Raw genomic sequence first — 20370 nt, 5'->3', positions numbered from 1 at the left:
ACACGTTTGGCCATGTGGGCAACAGCGACACCATGCTGTCAGTCACTGTTATTGCAGGCTGTCATCATGAAGAATATTGCTAAGATATTTATCTCAGTGAATTTATCTGTAAAAATAGCTTCATTCTCCTCTTCGGTCTGACTGAAATGGAAAAAGTTTCTGTTATTGTGTATTTAGTGATATGTATTTTGGCATTTAAAACAGGACAATGTCATCTGGTCTTAGGAAAGAAGATTCTAAGACCTTAAGAGGTCCTCCCAGTTAAATAAATGTTAAATAGCAAATTTTTGCAAACAATTCCATTTTAATTTTATGCTTAAATTTTGGAAGAATTATATTGTGCATTCCCAGCGATCTAAAAATATTCTACATCTTATTTGTGATAAGTATACTTCAGTTAAATTCTTCTCTAAAAACATGAGATATAGTGTTGTCTGTCTGTTAGTACAAGTGTATGACACAATTTTCTTCAGGATCAGTCTCTATAACAACAAAGATTAAATCATACCAACACAGGTTTGCTAAAAATAACTAAGGGGAAAATAGAGCAGTATCAGATGAACAATTACCATGGAAACAAGTGTCACCGTCTCTCACTGATTCAGTTCATTCCTCGGTGACGTTTAAAATTCCCTCTTATGCACTAGAAGACAACGGCTTTAAGTTGGTAAACAACACATACTGTCATGTAGACATCTTTTTTTCTAGTTTTAAGCAACATGAGAATATTCAGTCTGATGTGGATCGTCAAGTCGCTCTTAAATGGCTGATGAATCAAACATTTTCACAAAAGAAAACCGTAACTCTTGTCCTGGACATTTTTGGACAGTGCGACATTTGGCAGCACAATGCTTAAACAGAACATTTTAGTACGTATCCTATTTTAAATAGGCTATTAACATTTTAGTCGGTTTTCGTGTTTCGTAATGCTGGACCAGAGCATCAGTGATTTCTGGTCCGTCCGGAATGTAAACGCAGTTTCCGAAAATCCGAAGCTATTGGATCAGAGGGATTTTTTTCAATACCTATTGGCTGCCTTCAAGGACACCCCCTGATTCATGTTTGGTTGAACCTTCCCCTGTACGGTACATTCAGAATACTACTGTATTAGTTTTCAGAATCTCTCAAATGTTAAAAGTTGGGCATGTTATTACAGTATCTGGAAAAGTAGGATGACACATTTGTGTCGGGAGTTAAACACTACTTCCGGGGTAGACCCTGCAGCTTACTGAGGTAGCGTACACTAAAATCCAGGTGAGATATCGGTATGGCCAAAACAATACTTAACTGTTTGTAATTCTCACAGTTAGGAGAGTCCAAAATTGCCTCGGGAAAGTTCTACGGAATTAAACAATTTAGTTTTGCATTACCGGTTCCTTTTTGGAAGTAGCTATGTAACATCCAAAGCATTATTATTGTAAACAGATGAAAAGTTGCGCTAAGGCTTCATTTAATCAAGCTACATTCTGTTGGAATCCTCGAGATCTTTAAATTCGTTTGCGAGCTCGAACGGACGTGATGACGATAGTCAGATTCTTTCCGTTAACGGTTTTAAGGGATTGCTTCCGAAACAGTGACTTCCATGAAAACACTCTTGCATTAGCCTTTTAAATGTACGTTGGCCCGGTTCAAACCGTTCTGAGTTTTCTTTTAACAGAGCGAGTCGTAAATCTGGCGTGGTTTCGTGTGTTCCTGGCGAAGGTGATGCTGCGTATATATTTTTCTGTAGCCCAATGATAAGAGCTTGAATGGTCATTCAAGGGCGATTATTTAATCGTGTCTCTTTTAGCGCTAAGACGTTGGCTAAAAGGCTGGCAGTATCTACCCAGTCACCTTGGTGCCTTTGCAATAATGTCCACTCTTTTTGTAAGGGATGCTTGCAACAAAAAAGATAGCATTGTAGTGCAAACGAGAAGTTCTCATTAGCATGCTGCTGCTCGTTCTGTATCTTTCCGTGGTCATAAATATAATGGATAAAAGTTCAGTGTCCCATATGTATAATTTTACTCACTCATTTTTCAGACAAGAATATCCATGTTGAACAGCGTAGTGATACTATAGTTCTAATTTTAGTTCTTACATGTGAAGATATAATGTCATAAAAACTTTGAAAAATAATATAGCAACGCAACTGTACATCTTGTCATTTAACCAAGCAAGTTTTGTTTTTTTGTTTTTGCTTTTTTTCCCCTCTTACCTCTTTTAAAGGAAAAATGAGGCCATATATTTTTGTCCTGTGACACTTTCTTTTTCTGCAGGCTTTCGTGCCTGACAGCATTCTGTTGGGGTTGCCATGGCATCGTATGGGCGACAAGAGTTCCTACAGGCACTAGCAGAAGGCTGTATAATCCCCACTGTACATCAAGGCCTGGAGCAGGTTTGGCAGCTGCTACTGGTCTGCCTCCTTTGTCGCCTCATCTGCAGACTGGGTGAGCACCACCATCAACAAGCCAACAAATGCTTGTACAATGTACACTACAACAGTGATGTACACAAAAATACTCCCTTTCTCTCTAGTTTTATACTTCACTGACTAGAGGGAAAAACCTAATCTAATCATCATTCGGTATTAGGTTTTTCAGATCTCAGGTTTTATCTTGATAATATTCTTTTATCTTTATAACACAACTGCACACTGCATGACAGATCAACGCATGCTTTACTGATCCAAGGGAGGGGGGGTTGTGTTAATAGTTAGTTGTACAGTTTATGGAACTGACTGTATTTCTTTTTTGGGTAGGTCTGTCGTCTAACGTGAAGCACCTTACCTCCCTGGTCGGAGGGCTCTATGTTCTGTACCTGTTCTTCGAGCAGCACATGGTGTGGGTGATTATGCTCAGTCTGCTCTGCTACCTCATTCTTGTCCTATGCCAACGCTCGAGCGTCCGAGGTGTCTTCCTCTCCCTCGCCATCCTCATCTACCTCCTCATGGGGTGTGTACCCTCCTGCCATTCTCTCTGCTCGTCTGAAACAAATGTGATAGTCCAGGTGTAAACGTTTCACCCCCACTACAGTGCTATGCAGTTCTGATTCTTTTGGTCTGCTCCTGGTACTTTTTTTTTTTAGTGCACGCCACCACAATTTGGTAATAATGTAAACACGCAAATGTGACTGAGTGAACCGATTTGGTCAGAATTTGAATCTGGAGAGTTTAAACAGTACCTTAAGCTTGAAGGTCAGAGGTAATGAGTTTTGTTTCAAAGATCGTCATGACTCAAATTCCGGAAGAGAGTTGGGAACCAGGAAAGCTAGTGGATTGGGAAACAAGTCCAAAATCAATTTTAATGTTCCGCATCAAGGCAAATGGAATCGCCACGTTCGAACGGATGCATCGCAGTGCTTTTGCATTGTTACGCCCCTGTGTGGTGCATTTGAGTAGACATGGAGAATTATAATGCTTTAAACCTGCTTTTCCTCTTCTGTCTCGCAGAGAGCTGCACTTGATAGAGCCTGCGACCTGGCATAAAATGAGAGGTAAAGTGGCTCCTTTTTTTTTTTTTTTTTTTAGTTGAGTTGTTGTGTCAGAGAGAACAGATGTTGCCGGCGTTGTAGGCTCCTATACCGAGGTGGATTTCCATGATGGAGTTCAGGAAAAGTCTCTCTTCTACACTTTTAAGCGATTCCTTTCTCTTAGGCTCGCAGATGGTGGTAGCGATGAAAGCCATCTCTCTGGCCTTTGACCTTGACCAAGGTACTGTACCCTCCTTTCCGTCCTCTCTGGAGTTCATGGGATACATCTGCTTTGTGGGAACCGTTATATTTGGTCCTTGGATTAGCTTCACCAGCTATAAAGAGGCTATGAATGGCCGCAAAATGGTGAGTTCACGTTGCTTGTTCTTTGTCGAGTGTAAAACAATGTCCCTGTGGATGCTGATCCATGGCCGGTCTTTCTGTATTTGTCATATCTTTCCTGCAGAGTCTCCTGTGGTTTGCCAAGATTGCTGGAGGCTTTGTCAAGAGTCAGATCTGCTTGGTTATATCAAACTGCATTGCTCCCTATCTCTTTCCTTACTTCATTCCAATCTATTGGGATGGTCTACTGCGCAAGTGAGTGTGAGCCCTTTCAGCAGTCACAGTTCAAACTTTCTGTTTCGTTTGTTTAACATAATTGGAGTTTTGAGGTTTTGTACCGACTGTGATTTGCGCTACACAAAAGGCATCATGAATGATCTCCTATTAGTTTTTAAGTTTTATGCTTGTATTTTAGTTTTATATTTGTATTTTACATCTTTTGTTTCTGCTTCTCTGGGCCCGTAGCAAGGTACGTTTCAGAGCAATAAAAATAAAATCTTTTTAGGATGTGGACTCCTCGTAGTGTTACATCAAAGGTTACTCACCATTAAACCCATATTGAAAAACAAAGAACAATACAAATCACTTGAATTCATCAGAATCCAGTGAGAGAAGAGCCAAGAATTTGTGTTTTGTATTCATTTGTCTTTTGCTGTTATGTGTGTTTACAGGTGGCTTCATGCCTATGAGAACGCTTTATCCTTTCACTTCAGCAACTACTTTGTGAGTTACCTGAGTGAAATAACGACTGTCATGGCTGGTGCTGGATTCACAGAACATAAGGACAACCTCAAATGGTCAGTCAAAATCAGTAGGCCAGTGCATGTGTCAGAATGTCTTTGCATCTGGATGTGAGATCCATTAACCGCTGTGTGAATGAGTAGTGCTCAGAACTGATGGTCTTGCTGTCCAATTAAAGGGACCTGACAGTTGCCAAGCCGCTCAACGTGGAGTTGCCCAGGTCCATGGTAGAGGTCGTGACCTCGTGGAATCTTCCCATGTCTCGCTGGTTAAACACGTGTAAGTGTTTTGTCATAAATGCTGTTTAGTGCCACATTGCCTTGGCAAATGTAATCTTTTCTTTAAATTCCGCTCAGAATGTCCATGAATTCACACCAATACTGACGTGGGGAACGATGAGAAATTTTAAACCAGTTTAACCAATAATGGAACACCTGTTATCAGTTTCAAATTACGTTTGTGTCATTTACCATACAGATGTTTTCAAAAGTGCACTGAAACTGGGCACGTTTCCTGCCATTTTGGTTACCTACACTGCCAGTGCATTGTTACATGTGAGTATAACTGATTTCAAATGAAGAGCAGTACTCTACCTGGTGACAGAGTGCACACAGAGAGCATGACATGTGTTTCAGCTGTGTTAAAATACATTAGCCGTACGGGGGCAGCCATGGCCTAACAGAGGCAGCCGTGGCCTAATGGTAAGGGAAGGTTGCCAGTTCAATCCCCTAGACCGTCAGGAGAAATGAGGGCGGGGGGAGTGGGTGAACTGCGCTTTCCCCTCCCTCAGCATCCACGGCTGAAGTGCCCTTGAGCAAGGCACTCAACCCCCAACTGCTCCGCGGGCGCAGGTGTGCTGCCCACTGCTCCTGTGCCGTGTGTGTGTGTGTGTGTGTGTGTGTGTGTGTGTGTGTGTGTGGGTGTGTGTGTGTGTGTGCTCACTACTGGGTGTATAGGATGGGTCAAATGCATAGGTTAAATTCACTGCTCACGGTGTTTGTGCGATCATGGAGATTCTATGTGTTTCAGTTTTATTAAAGTCTGTTACCTGTACTTGACTTCTCTACAGGGTCTCAGTTTTCATCTTGGAGCAGTGCTTTTGTCTCTTGGTTTTATCACCTATGTTGAGCATGGTAGAGTATGACTTCTCTCTTCATAACAAACAACAGTAACTTTTTCTCTGGCTTGAGTAGGCATAAATAATTTTAATTTGATTTATTTAATTCAGTTCTGAGGAAGCGTCTGGCAGCCATCTTCAGTGCCTGTATTCTGTCAAAACGCTGTCCAGCTGATTGCCATCATCAGAACAAGAAGGTACACCATCTTACTCTATGTCTTCTTTTCCCATACTGCATGCGCTTAACTATTTGATTTCCAGCTAAAGGCACATAACTGGTGCATTACATTTTAAGTGTATCTGCTGTCTTCTCATGTATACGAGAGTAAAGATATTGCTTTGTGTTGTTTGTCACCTGGACCAATCATTTTTGTCTTGTCACGCCCTCTCCCTGTAGAATGTGTGGGTGTATGCGGTTAATCTGGCCTTCAGCGCTCTATCCATATTTCATCTGATGTACCTGGGCTCTCTGTTTGACTCTGATGCGGATAACATGGATGGAGAGCAGGTGAGAACTGAGACACGACATACAAATACAACGCGGATCAGCGGGATATTTATTGTAAAGCTGAATCTTTTTCTCAGTCTGTTGGTGCTTGTTTACTTTTTCATATTTACTTTCACACAGATCTGCATATTTTAACAGATTTAACAGAAACCAGGCCTGGTTTAAATTCACATGCAGAGTATTTGAATGGTTGGCCTTGTTTGGTCTTAAGGGGGCACTCTTACCTTGTGTCTTAGACTATTTGGCCTACAAATCTGTCAGATTTGATTTTATTATTATAAAATATTCGCATAACTTACCTTCTCATTTGCTCCTCAGGGTTACATGGCCAGTCATACCATTCAGAAGTGGTCGGAACTAAACTGGGCCAGCCACTGGGTGACTTTGGGGTGCTGGGTCTTCTATTTGCTTATTTAACGAGGACACAATCATGAACTGAAAGCAGAATCATGTTATCTATCCTTCGAGAAGGGACTAAACAGGACCTTGTGGATGAAACTGATCACTGGCTCTCCATGCCATGCTAACTGGGCTAACTGGACTTCTGCTGATGTTACCAATGCCCCTGCAGAACCACTAATGCAGTGTTTTTATTCTGACTGTTGCCTTTTGAAGTAGTGAACCCTTAAACTGTACATGATGTGCCATACCCAGAGAACCTGATCTGTGCGTAATGTCACCGCTGGATCAGCATTGATTATCTATCACATCGGTAACCATAGCAACAGAATATTTGACAGTATAGAAAGGATGCACCTTTAAAAAAAAAAAAAAAAAGAAAGAAAGAAGAAGAAAAAAAACATACATCATGAAGCTAAGTGCTGTGGTTTGAGTATACATTGTGTCCTACTTATTGGTTTCATACTTTCTTTCTATATTGTTCTCTTTTTTTTTTGCATGCGTTGACAGTTTTGTTTCCTTTATCCGTTTATTTTTCCGTTCTGGTTATACACTACCCTAGTTTTGCTACTGAAGATGTACGTTATTTTTCTATTAAATTTTCATATGTTCATATAAGTCACTTGTTGTCAAAATCTCTCAGTCTGCTTCAGTGTCCTACTTTATGAGTGTTATTTTGCTGATTATCACAAACTTTACAACTGTCAAAATAAAAACAATTCAGAGACATTGCCAAGTAATCTATTTTATTAAGAGAACAGTATCACCATGTGAAGATTATGGCAAATGGCTTTTTTTTTTTTAAATTAGTTTGGTTTTGCGGCCTGTTTGGGTCAAAGCTGGCAATGAACTGATACAAGAGTATGATGACAAACTGTGGGATGGACTTGGCCCTTTACCTGTGAATCCACCTGTGTTTAGTAAATCATTAATGTCCTCTAAGTTCAGGAAGACGTCAGTCTGATAAAAAGGACACTACCTTCGCGCAGAACACACTTGGCTCATTGTTTTTCTTTTCGGCATTACTACAAATATATAACAAAGCCTCACACCTGTAGGACCATGGTTCAGTTCTGAGGTAAGTCAGGAATATGAATGAAGCATCATCATAATAATGATAGAGTTGATTAATCATCTTTTGGTTTTTTTGTGTGTGTCGTGTAATACCTTTAGTTTGGCAACAATCGGTCTGACCGCACAGAGGACTGGTGTGAGCTGGGCATGTGTTGCAGGAACAACTACGTTAATTCTGTGGAATAACAGCGATAAAATATCAGATTTGTAGATTGGCTCTTTAGTGACTTGGTGTTTCTGAAGAGTTGAAGAGTGAAAAGATGTTCAGGAGAGGAGGCAACTGTAGCCACATGGGGGCAGAGATCCTTTTGTCCTCTGAGTTCTTCAAAGGTAAGGGCGATAGGAACACCACAGCCAATATTCTCATTGCTCTTAAGCCACATACACACACAACAAAAACAATTATGTGATACTATTTCTCGTTAAGGCGAAAATCAGTGGGGGGTTTTTTTTTCTTGCCTATCTAAAGTACAGTGCTCTTTTGCGAGGGCACAAATATGACACGTGTGATTGTATGCAGTATATATTTGGAGAGACACGTTGTTGCAATGTTTGGCATTGATTTTTGTTATTAGTGATTTGATATCGTGTGAACGTTCTCCCTGTGCAGTCATTAAGGACGATCTCTGGCTGTTCCTCATTCCGGCGGTGTTGGCCGTGCTTCTGCTAGCCCTTTTCCTGGAGGAGATGGGCTATTTCCTGAGGCACGAACCCTCCTCCAGACGCAGACGCCTCTACCTGTGGATACTGGGCATGTATCCGGTATGGCAACTCTTTGACGTGCATTTGTAACTCTACTTATTGGGATTGGTACAATATTTAACCATTACTGTGTATTTACATTAACCTTACTCTTAGCTCTCCAACAGTTCTTTGGGATTACGTCCATCATTGCGCTCTATGTGCCCCGTTCCTCGTCACTATGTAATTTGGATGGAGAGCAGGTGAGAACTGAGACACGACATACAAATACAACACGGATCAGCAGGATATTTATTGTAAAGCTGAATCTTTTTCTCAGTCTGTTAGAGCTTGTTTACTTTTTCATATTTACTTTCATGCAGATCTGCATATTTTAACAGATTTAACAGAAACCAGGCCTGGTTTAAATTCACGTATAGAGTATTTGAATGGTTGGCCTTGTTTGGTCTTAAGGGGGCACTCTTACCTTGTGTCTTAGACTATTTGGCCTACAAGTCTGTCAGATTTGATTTTATTATTATAAAATATTTGCATAACTTACCTTCTCATTTGCTCCTCAGGGTTACATGGCCAGTCATACCATTCAGAAGTGGTCGGAACTAAACTGGGCCAGTCACTGGGTGACTTTGGGCTGCTGGGTCTTCTATTTGCTTATTTAACGAGGACACAATCATGAACTGAAAGCAGAATCATGTTATCTATCCTTCGAGAAGGGACTAAACAGGACCTTGTGGATGAAGCTGATCACTGGCTCTCCATGCCATGCTAACTGGGCTAACTGGACTTCTGCTGATGTTACCAATGCCCCTGCAGAACCACTAATGCAGTGTTTTTATTCTGACTGTTGCCTTTTGAAGTAGTGAACCCTTAAACTGTACATGATGTGCCATACCCAGAGAACCTGATCTGTGCGTAATGTGACCTCTGGATCAGCATTGATTATCTATCACATCGGTAACCATAGCAACAGAATATTTGACAGTGTAGAAAGGATGCACCTTTAAAAAAAAAAAAAAAAAAGAAAGAAGAAGAAAAAAACATACATCATGAAGCTAAGTGCTGTGGTTTGAGTATACATTGTGTCCTACTTATTGGTTTCATACTTTCTTTCTATATTGTTCTCTTTTTTTTTTGCATGCTTTGACAGTTTTGTTTCCTTTATCCGTTTATTTTTCCGTTCTGGTTATACACTACCCTAGTTTTGCTACTGAAGATGTACGTTATTTTTCTATTAAATTTTCATATGTTCATATAAGTCACTTGTTGTCAAAATCTCTCAGTCTGCTTCAGTGTCCTACTTTATGAGTGTTATTTTGCTGATTATCACAAACTTTACAACTGTCAAAATAAAAACAATTCAGAGACATTGCCAAGTAATCTATTTTATTAAGAAAACAGTATCACCATGTGAAGATTATGGCAAATGGCTTTTTTTTTTTTTTAATTAGTTTGGTTTTGCAGCCTGTTTGGATCAAAGCTGGCAGTGAACTGATACAAGAGTATGATGACAAACTGTGGGATGGACTTGGCCCTTTACCTGTGAATCCACCTGTGTTTAGTAAATCATTAATGTCCTCTAAGTTCAGGAAGACGTCAGTCTGATAAAAAGGACACTACCTTCGCGCAGAACACACTTGGCTCATTGTTTTTCTTTTCGGCATTACTACAAATATATAACAAAGCCTCACACCTGTAGGACCATGGTTCAGTTCTGAGGTAAGTCAGGAATATGAATGAAGCATCATCATAATAATGATAGAGTTGATTAATCATCTTTTGGTTTTTTTGTGTGTGTCGTGTAATACCTTTAGTTTGGCAACAATCGGTCTGACCGCACAGAGGACTGGTGTGAGCTGGGCATGTGTTGCAGGAACAACTACGTTAATTCTGTGGAATAACAGCGATAAAATATCAGATTTGTAGATTGGCTCTTTAGTGACTTGGTGTTTCTGAAGAGTTGAAGAGTGAAAAGATGTTCAGGAGAGGAGGCAACTGTAGCCACATGGGGGCAGAGATCCTTTTGTCCTCTGACTTCTTCAAAGGTAAGAGCGATAGGCACACCACAGCCAATATTCTCATTGCTCTTAAGCCACATACACACACAACAAAAACAATTATGTGATACTATTTCTCATTAAGGCGAAAATCAGTGGGGTTTTTTTTTTTCTTGCCTATCTAAAGTACAGTGCTCTTTTGCGAGGGCACAAATATGACACGTGTGATTGTATGCAGAATATATTTGGAGAGACACGTTGTTGCAATGTTTGGCATTGATTTTTGTTATTAGTGATTTGATATCGTGTGAACGTTCTCCCTGTGCAGTCATTAAGGATGATCTCTGGCTGTTCCTCATTCCGGCGGTGTTGGCCGTGCTTCTGCTAGCCCTTTTCCTGGAGGAGATGGGCTATTTCCTGAGGCACGAACCCTCCTCCAGACGCAGACGCCTCTACCTGTGGATACTGGGCATGTATCCGGTATGGCAACTCTTTGACGTGCATTTGTAACTCTACTTATTGGGATTGGTACAATATTTAACCATTACTGTATATTTACATTAACCTTACTCTTGGCTCTCCAACAGTTCTTTGGGATTACGTCCATCATTGCGCTCTATGTGCCCCGTTCCTCGTCACTATGTAATTTCGTCGCTTCTTTGTAAGTTTTTCCCCTTTTTCTTAATATCACTTACTCCTTTTTTGTGGTTTTACTGTCTTATACAGTAAAACATCATATACTACAGTGCTCTTCTTTGGTTTGTCCCTTTTACCGTAAAGAGCTGTGCACACCATGCAGCATCAAGTGTCATCACATTAGACTAACCATATGCTCTGAGTACCAGTTAAATCATGGCTCTGTCTTCATCAGTTGGTACACAGCACCTTGTTTAACTGAATATATCTTTTGTGCCCCTCAAGATACCACTCCATCACTCTACTGAAGTTTATGGGTCTCATTGAAGACTTTTTTGGGGGCAAGGCCAGAATGTTGGAGGTACTGGCTGGAGAGCAGGTTTCTCCAAATCCTTTCCCATGCTGCTTCTGCTGCTGCCTTCCCATGATAGCCATCAAGAGGTCAGACAAAAACACACTTGAGTTTAATACAGATAACGTTCTGAATTCTGTGGTTTTTCACCATGGAGGTGGAGACTGCTCATTCTGTGAATGTTGTAGTATGTGTAGTGCGATAATGATGTGAGTTTGTCTATATCCTGCTTGTTTCAGGACAAGCTTGGCTTGGATGATGGCTGCTGTCCTTCAACTGTCGGTTGTTAGAACCATCTTATTTTTTCTCACTCTCGTCCTCTGGACAGATGAACAGTATGATTATGGAGATGTGAGTATGAAATCATTACCCTCTCACTGTTAACTGCATTGCATTTTCACACAAAATCTATGGTCACATATACATTGATTTTAAGTTATAAATTGCTTACCTTTAACTCTTCTCTCTCTCTCTCTCTCTCTCTCATCATCATCATCTTAAGGTGGATTCAGTAAATCCAAACATGTATGTCAATGCAATCATAGGAGTGTCCACATTTTTGTCCTTCTATGGCCACTTGCTGTTTTACAAAGCAACCAAAAGAGCACTGCATGGCTATCGGATCAGAGCGAAGTTTGTGTGCATCATTGTAGTTTTGGTGTTGTGTGGACTTCAAAATGGGATCCTGGAAACAATGGGAGCCCTGAAAGTCGTCCCCTGTCATCCTCCTTTCTCTGATCTCATGCGCTCCCAGTGTAAGTCCCGTTGAGGTTAATGTATAACACAGTGTGTTACTGTCAAATGTGCAAATTAAATAACATAATTAACTATATAATTAATGTAATTTAATATAATGAATGTAATTTAATATAATTAATATCATTTCTAGATATGAATTGAATCTGGGGCAAAGAAAAGACTCCATTAAGACATATACGGTGATTCACCTTTCAGTTATTCTGGTTATGTATGTGGTCACAGGTCATCACACGTTCAGACCCATGATTTGAGTTTGAATCTTTCTCTGCCACTCCTGTTTCCAGTGATATATCACTACGCAGTGATTGTGGAGATGTTCTGCATCAGCCTCTTTGCCCGGAGCATCTTCCGCCAAGCGAAGCCCAGCGTGGAGGAGGGCTGTGGAGCAGAAGATGGGGTTGGCAGAGGCCAGTGTGAAAAGGAGGTTCAAACGGAAGACGAAGTGCCCCTGTCGGTGCAGCTCAGCAGGACCGCAGAGGAACCGTGGTTTGCTAATCAGGGCTACAATAGTGACAGTGAGGAGAGCCTCTGCAGGATAGAACACGCCCCCCTGGATCGCTTCCCGTTTCCTTTGCAACCCACATCTCAGGGATTGGGAACTGCAGAAAAGCCTCCAAACTCCAAAATGTCTGAGGAGAGCACATCTGTGGAGCTGCCTACAATAACTGTCAATGCTGAGATCAACTATGTTGAAAATAATGATGTCACTGTTGTCTAGCAACGGTGCGTGAGGCGTGTTGTAGATGTAGACGACATGTCATATCATTTGCGTCCATGCATCACCACAAACAAGCATGCACTGTGTACACTGCCCCAAAAACTAAAGACAGTTTATTCTGTAGAAGAGCATAACATAAGTAAACTTTTAAGTTATTGACAGTCTTGGAAGGTTAGGGGCTGGGAAATTAGAGATGTGACCAAATGTAAAGCATTTAAAAAGCCAGCGTTAGTGCCATTTTTCTTTCATCTAGTGATACATATCACTAACACAATATCAATTTATTTATACGATGCAGAAAAGGAGCATTTTAGGACATAATCCAGTAAAATATTGCTATATAGGCAAATCTATATCTGTGATGTATTTATTCTCAACATAATTCCTTTTTGATACATCATAGCTAAATAACTAAATCATCAGTATCAAAAATATTTTAACCCCTGACTGTACAAAGCGTGCTTTTTTGTTATTTGCGATTGTAATAATTACAACAATGATAAAAATGAGAAAATGGAAAATAAAATAAAGTGTTTCCCGTAATTCATTTACAACATTCAGTCATTTACCAACATCAAAATATCAGCTGAGATCATTTGAAAAGTATAGAGGTCTATTTAGGAATAGCTCTGGAGAGGTTGGTGAGTTCTTCCGCGCGACAGATCAAAGCATGTGTAAGCTCTAACACGCACATGCGGTCCTCAATAATTTGACTGAGTCGTCACTTGTGCAGAATCATTCCATCCAATCCATCCACTCCCCTGCAGGAAGACTGACCAATAACTGTTGCAGGTTGTGCTCCCAGCAACATCTCAACCAATCATCGACACGCGATCTTAACTTCCTTTTTCCTGTTGATCTTATCTATCTTTGGCACAAGGGGAAAACATGGCTAAAAATTTGAAAGGTAGGAGAAGTGTGTCACGATTTCGAACGTTTGTTGAAGTAGAAAACGGAACAACTGGATTGCGGAGGACGTGAATAGGTTAATGAAAACATAACCTTACAGTTCTCTTTGACATGAATAGCGCTCATTTCCTTTTGAGTTATCGGTACAACTTAATTGCTTGTCAACTTTCTTTTACTTAACTTTTCTTGGGAGCTACTTGTAAGACAACTGCAATGGACTGTCAGTGACTTCAAGACATTAACAATATAACGAGCTGGTTTAGTTTGCTCAGTACAGTGTGGTCCTTTGCCTGTCTTCGAAGTTTGCAGTGTTGCTTGTAAGCTGTCGTTGGAAGATCTGCAAGCACTGTGCCGGAGACAGAAACTTGTTTGCAAGCAGTTAGCTGTGACGAAAAGCAACTTTAATGACTTTGAGGTTGAGTACCTTTGTAACTATAAAAAAGTTAAGGTGAGTGAGCAAAGATGAAAACTAAACTAACTTATGTGCATACCTTCGATCAGAGGCATTTGGGTGGCAGTGAGATGTTTATGTTCTACTTGTGTGAATTGGTGTCTGCCTAATAGGTATCAAATATGTACAACTTAAATTGGTTATATGGTCACTCTCCAAAGCAGTTTATAAATTGCTGTTACTGTTACTGGTGTGACGTATTCTTACTCAGGGCCGTGAGTACTTCTTGGTGAAATGGAAGGGCTACTCCGAGTCTGAGAATACATGGGAGTCACGGAGAAACTTGAAATGCCCCAAATTGTTGAGGCAGTTCTTCAGAGACACGGAAGAAGCACTGGCCAAGGTGAAGAATCACCGAGATCTTACGGCACTGGACAGTGATGTTGCCTCTTTCGTGTTGCAGAAGGCCAAACAGCGAGTCAGGCTCAAACACTGGGAGGCCCTTCTCAATCAGACCAGCAGGCACAAAGGCCATATTTCTGTAATAAATGAGGTCGACTTAGAGGGACCACCCAAAGACTTTGTCTACATCAGTGACTACAAGGTGGGGGAGGGGATGGAGATCAACCAGGTGACGGTGGGTTGTGAGTGTGAGGACTGCCTGGGTCACCCTGTAAAAGGCTGCTGTCCAGGGGCTTTCCAGCACCGTCTGGCCTATACAGACAGGGGCCTCGTCCGTCTCCGCCCAGGCAAGCCCATCTATGAATGTAATTCTCGCTGCCTTTGTGGGCCAGACTGTGCCAACAGGATTGTGCAGAGGGGCATTCAGTACAACTTGTGCATCTTCAGGACAGCCAACGGGCGTGGCTGGGGCGTGCGGACCTTGGAACGCATCCCCAAGAAGGCCTTCGTCATGGAGTACCTTGGAGAGGTGTTACTTTTATTTAAAGGTCTTTTAAAAAAAAAAAGTACTTGAATTATATTAGCAGTCTTTTAAAACTATGGTCTGAGACCAGTTTTTTAAAGGTCCATTTCACAAAGACTTCTAATCCAAAGTTAGGTACTGTTTAATATAGTGGCAGGATTAAAGAATGTAAACTTGAAACACTGGACTTTTTTTTTTTTTATATCTTTTTTAGGATGCATAGCCAGAATTGCTGTTTGGACAGATGGGAATTAGTGGTAACAGCGTTAAGGGTAATTGTTGTAAACTTTTATTGTTGCTTTTCACAGATCATCACAACAGAGGAGGCTGAGAGACGTGGTGAGATCTATGATCGGCAGGGAGCTACCTACCTGTTTGACCTGGACTATGTAGAGGATGTGTACACTGTGGACGCAGGTCGCTATGGCAACATCTCCCACTTTGTCAACCACAGTGTGAGTGGGATCTAATTCTTGTGATTTTTGGTCAGCTTTGTATTAAACACATCGAGAAGCACAATGTGACGATAGAGCCACATGTTTTCCAAAACTGTGAGAATAGTTTCAGATCATAAGTTCTATGAGCTGGCATCGTACTTGCACGTCAGCTGAAACATAGAACATGAGTCCAAATTTCCCCTTTTTTTTTCAAAAGCATAGGGCCTGATGATGTCTTTTTTTTTATCTCTATTTTTAACGCCACATCTTGCACTTTTTTCCAGTGTGACCCGAACTTGCAGGTATATAATGTTTTCATCGACAATGTGGACGAGCGCCTACCCAGGATAGCATTGTTTTCAACGCGCGCAATTAAAGCAGGAGAAGAGCTCACTTTCGACTACAAAATGCAGAGTAAGTCTGTACAGTACACTTTTCTATATAATATAGCTGTATCTAGTGAAAATACCTGATGTTAGGGGCATTTGTGTGGCCAGGAAAGGAGAAATCGAAAATATTGATCAACTTGTTTATAGTATTGCCATTATTTCTATATTGCATCTGCCCAACCATGCCATAGAAATGTACTTTCCCCCGAGTATTAACTTCAGTTTCAAGTCAAAGTCTTAATTCACTTTTTCTGACACGCTTTAACTTTGTTTCAGTTGATCCACTGGATGCAGAGAGCGCAAAAATGGACTCCAATTTTAGTCTGGCTGGTTTACACAGCTCACCCATGAAACCGATTCGGATGGAATGCAAATGTGGAGCTGAGAACTGCCGAAAGTATTTGTTTTAGAACAGGTGTTTAGAGTTTTGTAGGAAAGCACAGGGGTTTTTATATTTCCGTTGTATGACTGTTGATATGTATTTAGTTACTTGATTTCATCTGTTTGTTTACTTGATCTTTTGATCATTGTTTTAAATTAAATGGATGTTTTTATATCTTTCCTCGTTTTTACAGACTTTAACGGTTTGCGCTTGCAAATGCAAATGACCTGAGTCAGAAACATTTAATGAGCCTTCTTTGATGTCTTTTAAGATCGTGCGATAAGCCCGATTCAAATTTTCACCCGTTGTTCCTGTGACTGTTTAAAAGAGCTTTTTGTAATCTCAGGATTTGTTTCATGCGTTAATTTTAAATGTATTTAAATATAGTCATTTACTCCTGAGTGTCAGTTCTAAAATGGTTTTTACAGGAGAACTGCACATTCAGTGAACTGTCAGTTTCGCATCTCTCAGGCTAGACTGTTAAACCTGTGAATATTTTGTGGCAGAACATTTGTTTGTTCTGTGTTGGCCTTATCATAGCCATTTTCTTTTTGACTTGTTTTCTGCTCATGAACTTTTCAAACCTTCAGGACGTGATGTTGTTATCTTCTAGGGTTATGCTAGATGGTATATATCAGCCAGCTCCTCATAGAGCTGCTTCTTCTCTCTCTTTTCATTAATCTCTCTATATTTCATGTGCTTGTTTTGTCTCTGTTCATTCATCCTTGGCCGCTGTCTTCAACGTTTTGATAGCATTTGCAGTGCCTCTAAATGGTTTCTTGCCTCTTTTTCCATTTTATTCCAGGCAATTTTATTAAAACATGACTTTATACGCTGACTAGAAGATGTAAATAAAATGGTTACACAAATTTAATGTGATGGAGATGTCCTCATTAAATACACTTTTAGTGTGTTCTCTCTCTCTCTCTCTCTCTCTCTCTCTCTCTCTCTTTTTCATCGCTTTGGGTTACTGGGGTGATGTGGTTTACATCCATGTTAAACGCGTGCTGTCCACCAGATGGTGCAGTTGTATTCCGCTCATTCAGCTCTGTGTTTTACTTTCCAGTTTATGGTTATCCATTCTAAAGGTTTAAATGTTTTGACCTGTCAAATTCTAGTTTAATGGCCAGAATTGCTGACAGATAATATAATTATATGGTGTATGACAAAGATCAGTTTAGCATAGTGATAAGTGTTAAAACATGCAGGCTCTCTTGATAGTTATTGTTCTTCTTGTCTGATCTTCAGTAGACAGCATGCTGCCCTGCCCCATGTTTTGGATTGCTTCTTCTAGAATGAGTCAGATGTTTACTGGCCTAAATCCTCCGCTTAGGTCAAATGGCCAGCTTAAGTTCTCATTCAGAAGGTTACGCAGCTCAAATCAAGCATCTCCACAGTTCCTACCTCCATATCTCTCTCTCTCTCTCTCTCTCTCTCTCTCTCTCTCTCTCTCTCCTCCCTCCCTCCCTCCCCCCTTCTCCTCAATAAGCACTGGCTACGGAAATGGCGTGACGTGGCCATGGCTCAGGGTTAGCACGGGTCTTGCCTGGGCCTTTATTGGATTGAGTGGATTTATAGTGGATCAGGGCTCCCTAAGCACAGAGTGGGAAACACAAGGGGCTAAGGAATCAGAGCACAACCCTATACAGATGGCAGTAGTGTTTACCCACTGAACCCTGGCAGCCACTTCAGGGCTGGATGGTTACAGAGCAATTAATGAACTCTTTGATTTTGCCTTTGTTACAAGCTGTCTGGTGCTTTACTAGTATCCGTTGAAAAAGTCATCTCACATATTAAATCAGAAACACTTGTTTAATGGAAAAACCCTCCTTCAAAGTGCTAGCGACGTGTGGTAGGCTAAAGTTTGACAACGTGAGAGCCGCGCACACTAACTAAAGTCTACAGTTTAACTTGTCAAACCGTTCCTGGGAACAAATGTAATACTTTGTGCCTCAGCTTTGAGCTTAGATTATCTAGTGCTTTCTGCAGATTCACTGTAGGCCTCTTGTCTAGACGTAAACAGCTACTGAAGGCAGATTAAGGCCAGATGCTAGGTGTTCTTAATCTATCGCTCTGTGAACTCCAGGTGTCTGTCTCGACAAAATGGCATACACACTTTTATGAAGAAACCTAAGAACAAGGATCAGAAAATGCCTGACATCAAAGACCTCTTATCTGTGATCTGCGTGTAGAAAGCCCCTCTGGCGAAGCCTTCCCTAGTTTCTGAATATGGGTTGGCTTTGCATACTTATGACTCACAGTACATTCATCCAAAGAACCTAAGAAACAGGGCTTCAAACTGAATTTAAAGAATAATTTCTGTATTTGTAATACACGAGATTAGAATTTATTGTTGGCATGTGTTGCATAGGCTGGTGTAATGCTTAGGGCTCTTCATTACAGCTTCTTCTCGGAAACTCGAACAGTAGATAAAAATCTCGACATTCGCCATATTGCACCCACATGCTTTTATTGATTTCCAGCTTTATAGGAAAGCTAGAAATGACTATTTTCCAGCCATAAGCTCTTTTTTTTTTTTTTTTTTTTTTTGATGTGAAGTATTTGACAAAGTCAGCTGATTTCAGTTATTCCTTTGAATTGAACATACACCACGTTAACAGTCAGAAACGCAACAAAAGTAAACTTTTATTGTTGTGTTGGAAAAAGGTTCCCCCCTTTAATTTACAGAACAAGATATCTGAATCTTAAAGCCAACTTTCATGTCTCATTTTTATGTATTTCTCCTCCTTTACACTACGCAGCCATGAAAAATGTCACTCCAGATTGATCAACTGTGAGAATTACAGACCATTTCATGCATTGATTTTGCTGCAGTGTGTATTGCTTTTTTTTTATAAGCCTTATGTGGCAAGTGGCTTTTTGTATGTATCCTTGCATGTTTCTTGCAAACCAAACATACACTTGAATGAATTTTAGCATCAGAGAATAGTACCACTTTGTGCACAACCTTAGAATGTGTATGTAGAAACATTACATGTACATTTTGAACTTAAATTAACACTTAGTATAAATAATAACAAATATGAGAGCCTATACATGTTTTCAATGATTCAATTCAACGTATGTGTTCGTTTAATCAAGACTATGTTGTGACATTTTTTAGTCAAATAGAGAGGCGTATCCTGAGATGAAATGATGAGCGAAATATTGTTTTATGTTTTACATATCTCAAGTAAAAGAGATTCAGTCAAACCTTTTTGAGTCATCACCCAAGCAACAGTTATGATATTTACGCGACTTCATGATCATCATCAAAAATATAGACTTTCCTTTATTTCAGACAAACAAAATATGTTTCTCAATTTATCTAATTTAGAGTCATATGAAGAGTTCAGAGGAATTTACGCCAGCGCCCCGTAAAAGCCTTCTATAATTACTCATCAGCATTTTCAAGAATTCAGCAATGGCTGAATGATCTGTTGGCAATGAGAGAAAAAAAAATATGTTCAGTACAGTCTCGTTTATAACTGTTTGTTTAAACAAACCTATTTTTAAACCCATTTTTGAATGAACAGGAAAACAATCAGTATTAATTCACTTTCTTGAATGTGCTATTGGAAAAAAAAGTCCAATCAGAATTCATCTATTGGAAATATAAAACTGCTGTCAAATTTGGATTCATCATCGATATCTACGTTGTTGGTAGAATTGCATGCTAAATCATAAATATAAACTTCATCAAGTTAAGGCAATGCTAGCGTTATTCCTGTTTAAGACCCGGGGCAAGGGCTATGTCTTAGCATTCATTTGTATGCTATGCTTTTCTCAGATGATTTGCATTTCAGTTGTCCTTGCATTTACTCTCAACTATAACTGTAATAATGTAATTGGCAGACAATGAGAGACAGCTACTTAATTTGTAGATATTTCAATAAAGCTTCTCAAATTCTGTCAGAGTTTGTGTAACAGGTGAATCCTCATATTGCTGGCACCTTAAGTTCCCAATGGGGACTAGAATTTCTGTTTAAGTTCCAGATAGTGTCACATGAACTCAAACAGTGGAATTGCTGGGCAAAAACACAGATAGAAAAAAAAAATCAATGAGCTTTGTGTTAAGGCTGATGTAATTTAGAAGGCGAGACTATATCAGCTTTCTCTGCAAAGGATTCTATCATAATGTTGTT

At 40.2% G+C, this 20370-nt stretch overlaps 3 protein-coding genes across 6 annotated transcripts; all 3 read left to right on the top strand.

Moving 5' to 3' along the window:
• Positions 1 to 1132: 1132 nt before the first annotated feature.
• On the top strand, positions 1133 to 6708 carry porcnl (porcupine O-acyltransferase like). The gene is made up of 13 exons (XM_030784187.1): positions 1133 to 1254; positions 2259 to 2429; positions 2741 to 2933; positions 3431 to 3474; positions 3635 to 3816; positions 3917 to 4047; positions 4464 to 4589; positions 4712 to 4812; positions 5011 to 5087; positions 5603 to 5666; positions 5762 to 5847; positions 6048 to 6158; positions 6477 to 6708. The coding sequence occupies exons 2-13, from the start codon at positions 2294 to 2296 to the stop codon at positions 6573 to 6575; spliced, it is 1350 nt and encodes a 449-aa protein (XP_030640047.1). The 5' UTR covers positions 1133 to 1254; positions 2259 to 2293; the 3' UTR covers positions 6576 to 6708.
• A 1183-nt stretch (positions 6709 to 7891) lies between these two features.
• LOC115821858 (organic solute transporter subunit alpha) lies at positions 7892 to 13002 on the top strand. The gene is made up of 7 exons (XM_030785643.1): positions 7892 to 7961; positions 8242 to 8393; positions 10915 to 10988; positions 11249 to 11404; positions 11555 to 11666; positions 11818 to 12070; positions 12359 to 13002. Exons 1-7 carry the CDS (start codon positions 7892 to 7894, stop codon positions 12790 to 12792), a joined length of 1251 nt encoding a protein of 416 aa, XP_030641503.1. The 3' UTR covers positions 12793 to 13002.
• A 678-nt stretch (positions 13003 to 13680) lies between these two features.
• Positions 13681 to 16291, top strand: suv39h1a (SUV39H1 histone lysine methyltransferase a). Of its 4 annotated transcripts, none has more exons than XM_030784649.1 (6): positions 13681 to 13699; positions 14004 to 14141; positions 14347 to 15023; positions 15326 to 15472; positions 15739 to 15868; positions 16120 to 16291. In XM_030784649.1, the coding sequence occupies exons 1-6, from the start codon at positions 13681 to 13683 to the stop codon at positions 16251 to 16253; spliced, it is 1245 nt and encodes a 414-aa protein (XP_030640509.1). In that variant the 3' UTR covers positions 16254 to 16291. The 4 variants fall into 4 exon arrangements, with proteins under 4 accessions (XP_030640509.1, XP_030640510.1, XP_030640508.1 ...); XM_030784650.1 differs by having other exon boundaries at positions 14004 to 14149; positions 14364 to 15023; XM_030784648.1 differs by having other exon boundaries at positions 14004 to 14163; positions 14360 to 15023.
• Positions 16292 to 20370: the final 4079 nt, after the last annotated feature.

This window comes from Chanos chanos, chromosome 9 (genome assembly GCF_902362185.1).
Source record: "Chanos chanos chromosome 9, fChaCha1.1, whole genome shotgun sequence".
In the NCBI taxonomy this organism is placed as follows: domain Eukaryota; kingdom Metazoa; phylum Chordata; class Actinopteri; order Gonorynchiformes; family Chanidae; genus Chanos; species Chanos chanos.
Note: the sequence above shows the minus strand (reverse complement) of the source record. Positions and strands in the feature narration are given on the sequence as shown.

Coding starts and splice junctions, on each gene's coding strand:
- porcnl (XM_030784187.1), top strand. CDS start 2,294: ATGGCATCGTATGGGCGACAAGAGTTCCTACAGGCACTAGCAGAAGGC. Junction 2,934..3,430: donor CTCATCTACCTCCTCATGGG/GTGTGTACCCTC, acceptor TCTGTCTCGCAG/AGAGCTGCACTTGATAGAGC. Junction 5,088..5,602: donor CTGCCAGTGCATTGTTACAT/GTGAGTATAACT, acceptor ACTTCTCTACAG/GGTCTCAGTTTTCATCTTGG.
- LOC115821858 (XM_030785643.1), top strand. CDS start 7,892: ATGTTCAGGAGAGGAGGCAACTGTAGCCACATGGGGGCAGAGATCCTT. Junction 11,405..11,554: donor CCCATGATAGCCATCAAGAG/GTCAGACAAAAA, acceptor TGCTTGTTTCAG/GACAAGCTTGGCTTGGATGA. Junction 12,071..12,358: donor TGATCTCATGCGCTCCCAGT/GTAAGTCCCGTT, acceptor TCCTGTTTCCAG/TGATATATCACTACGCAGTG.
- suv39h1a (XM_030784648.1), top strand. Junction 14,164..14,359: donor GTTAAGGTGAGTGAGCAAAG/ATGAAAACTAAA, acceptor ACGTATTCTTAC/TCAGGGCCGTGAGTACTTCT. Junction 15,869..16,119: donor TTTCGACTACAAAATGCAGA/GTAAGTCTGTAC, acceptor ACTTTGTTTCAG/TTGATCCACTGGATGCAGAG.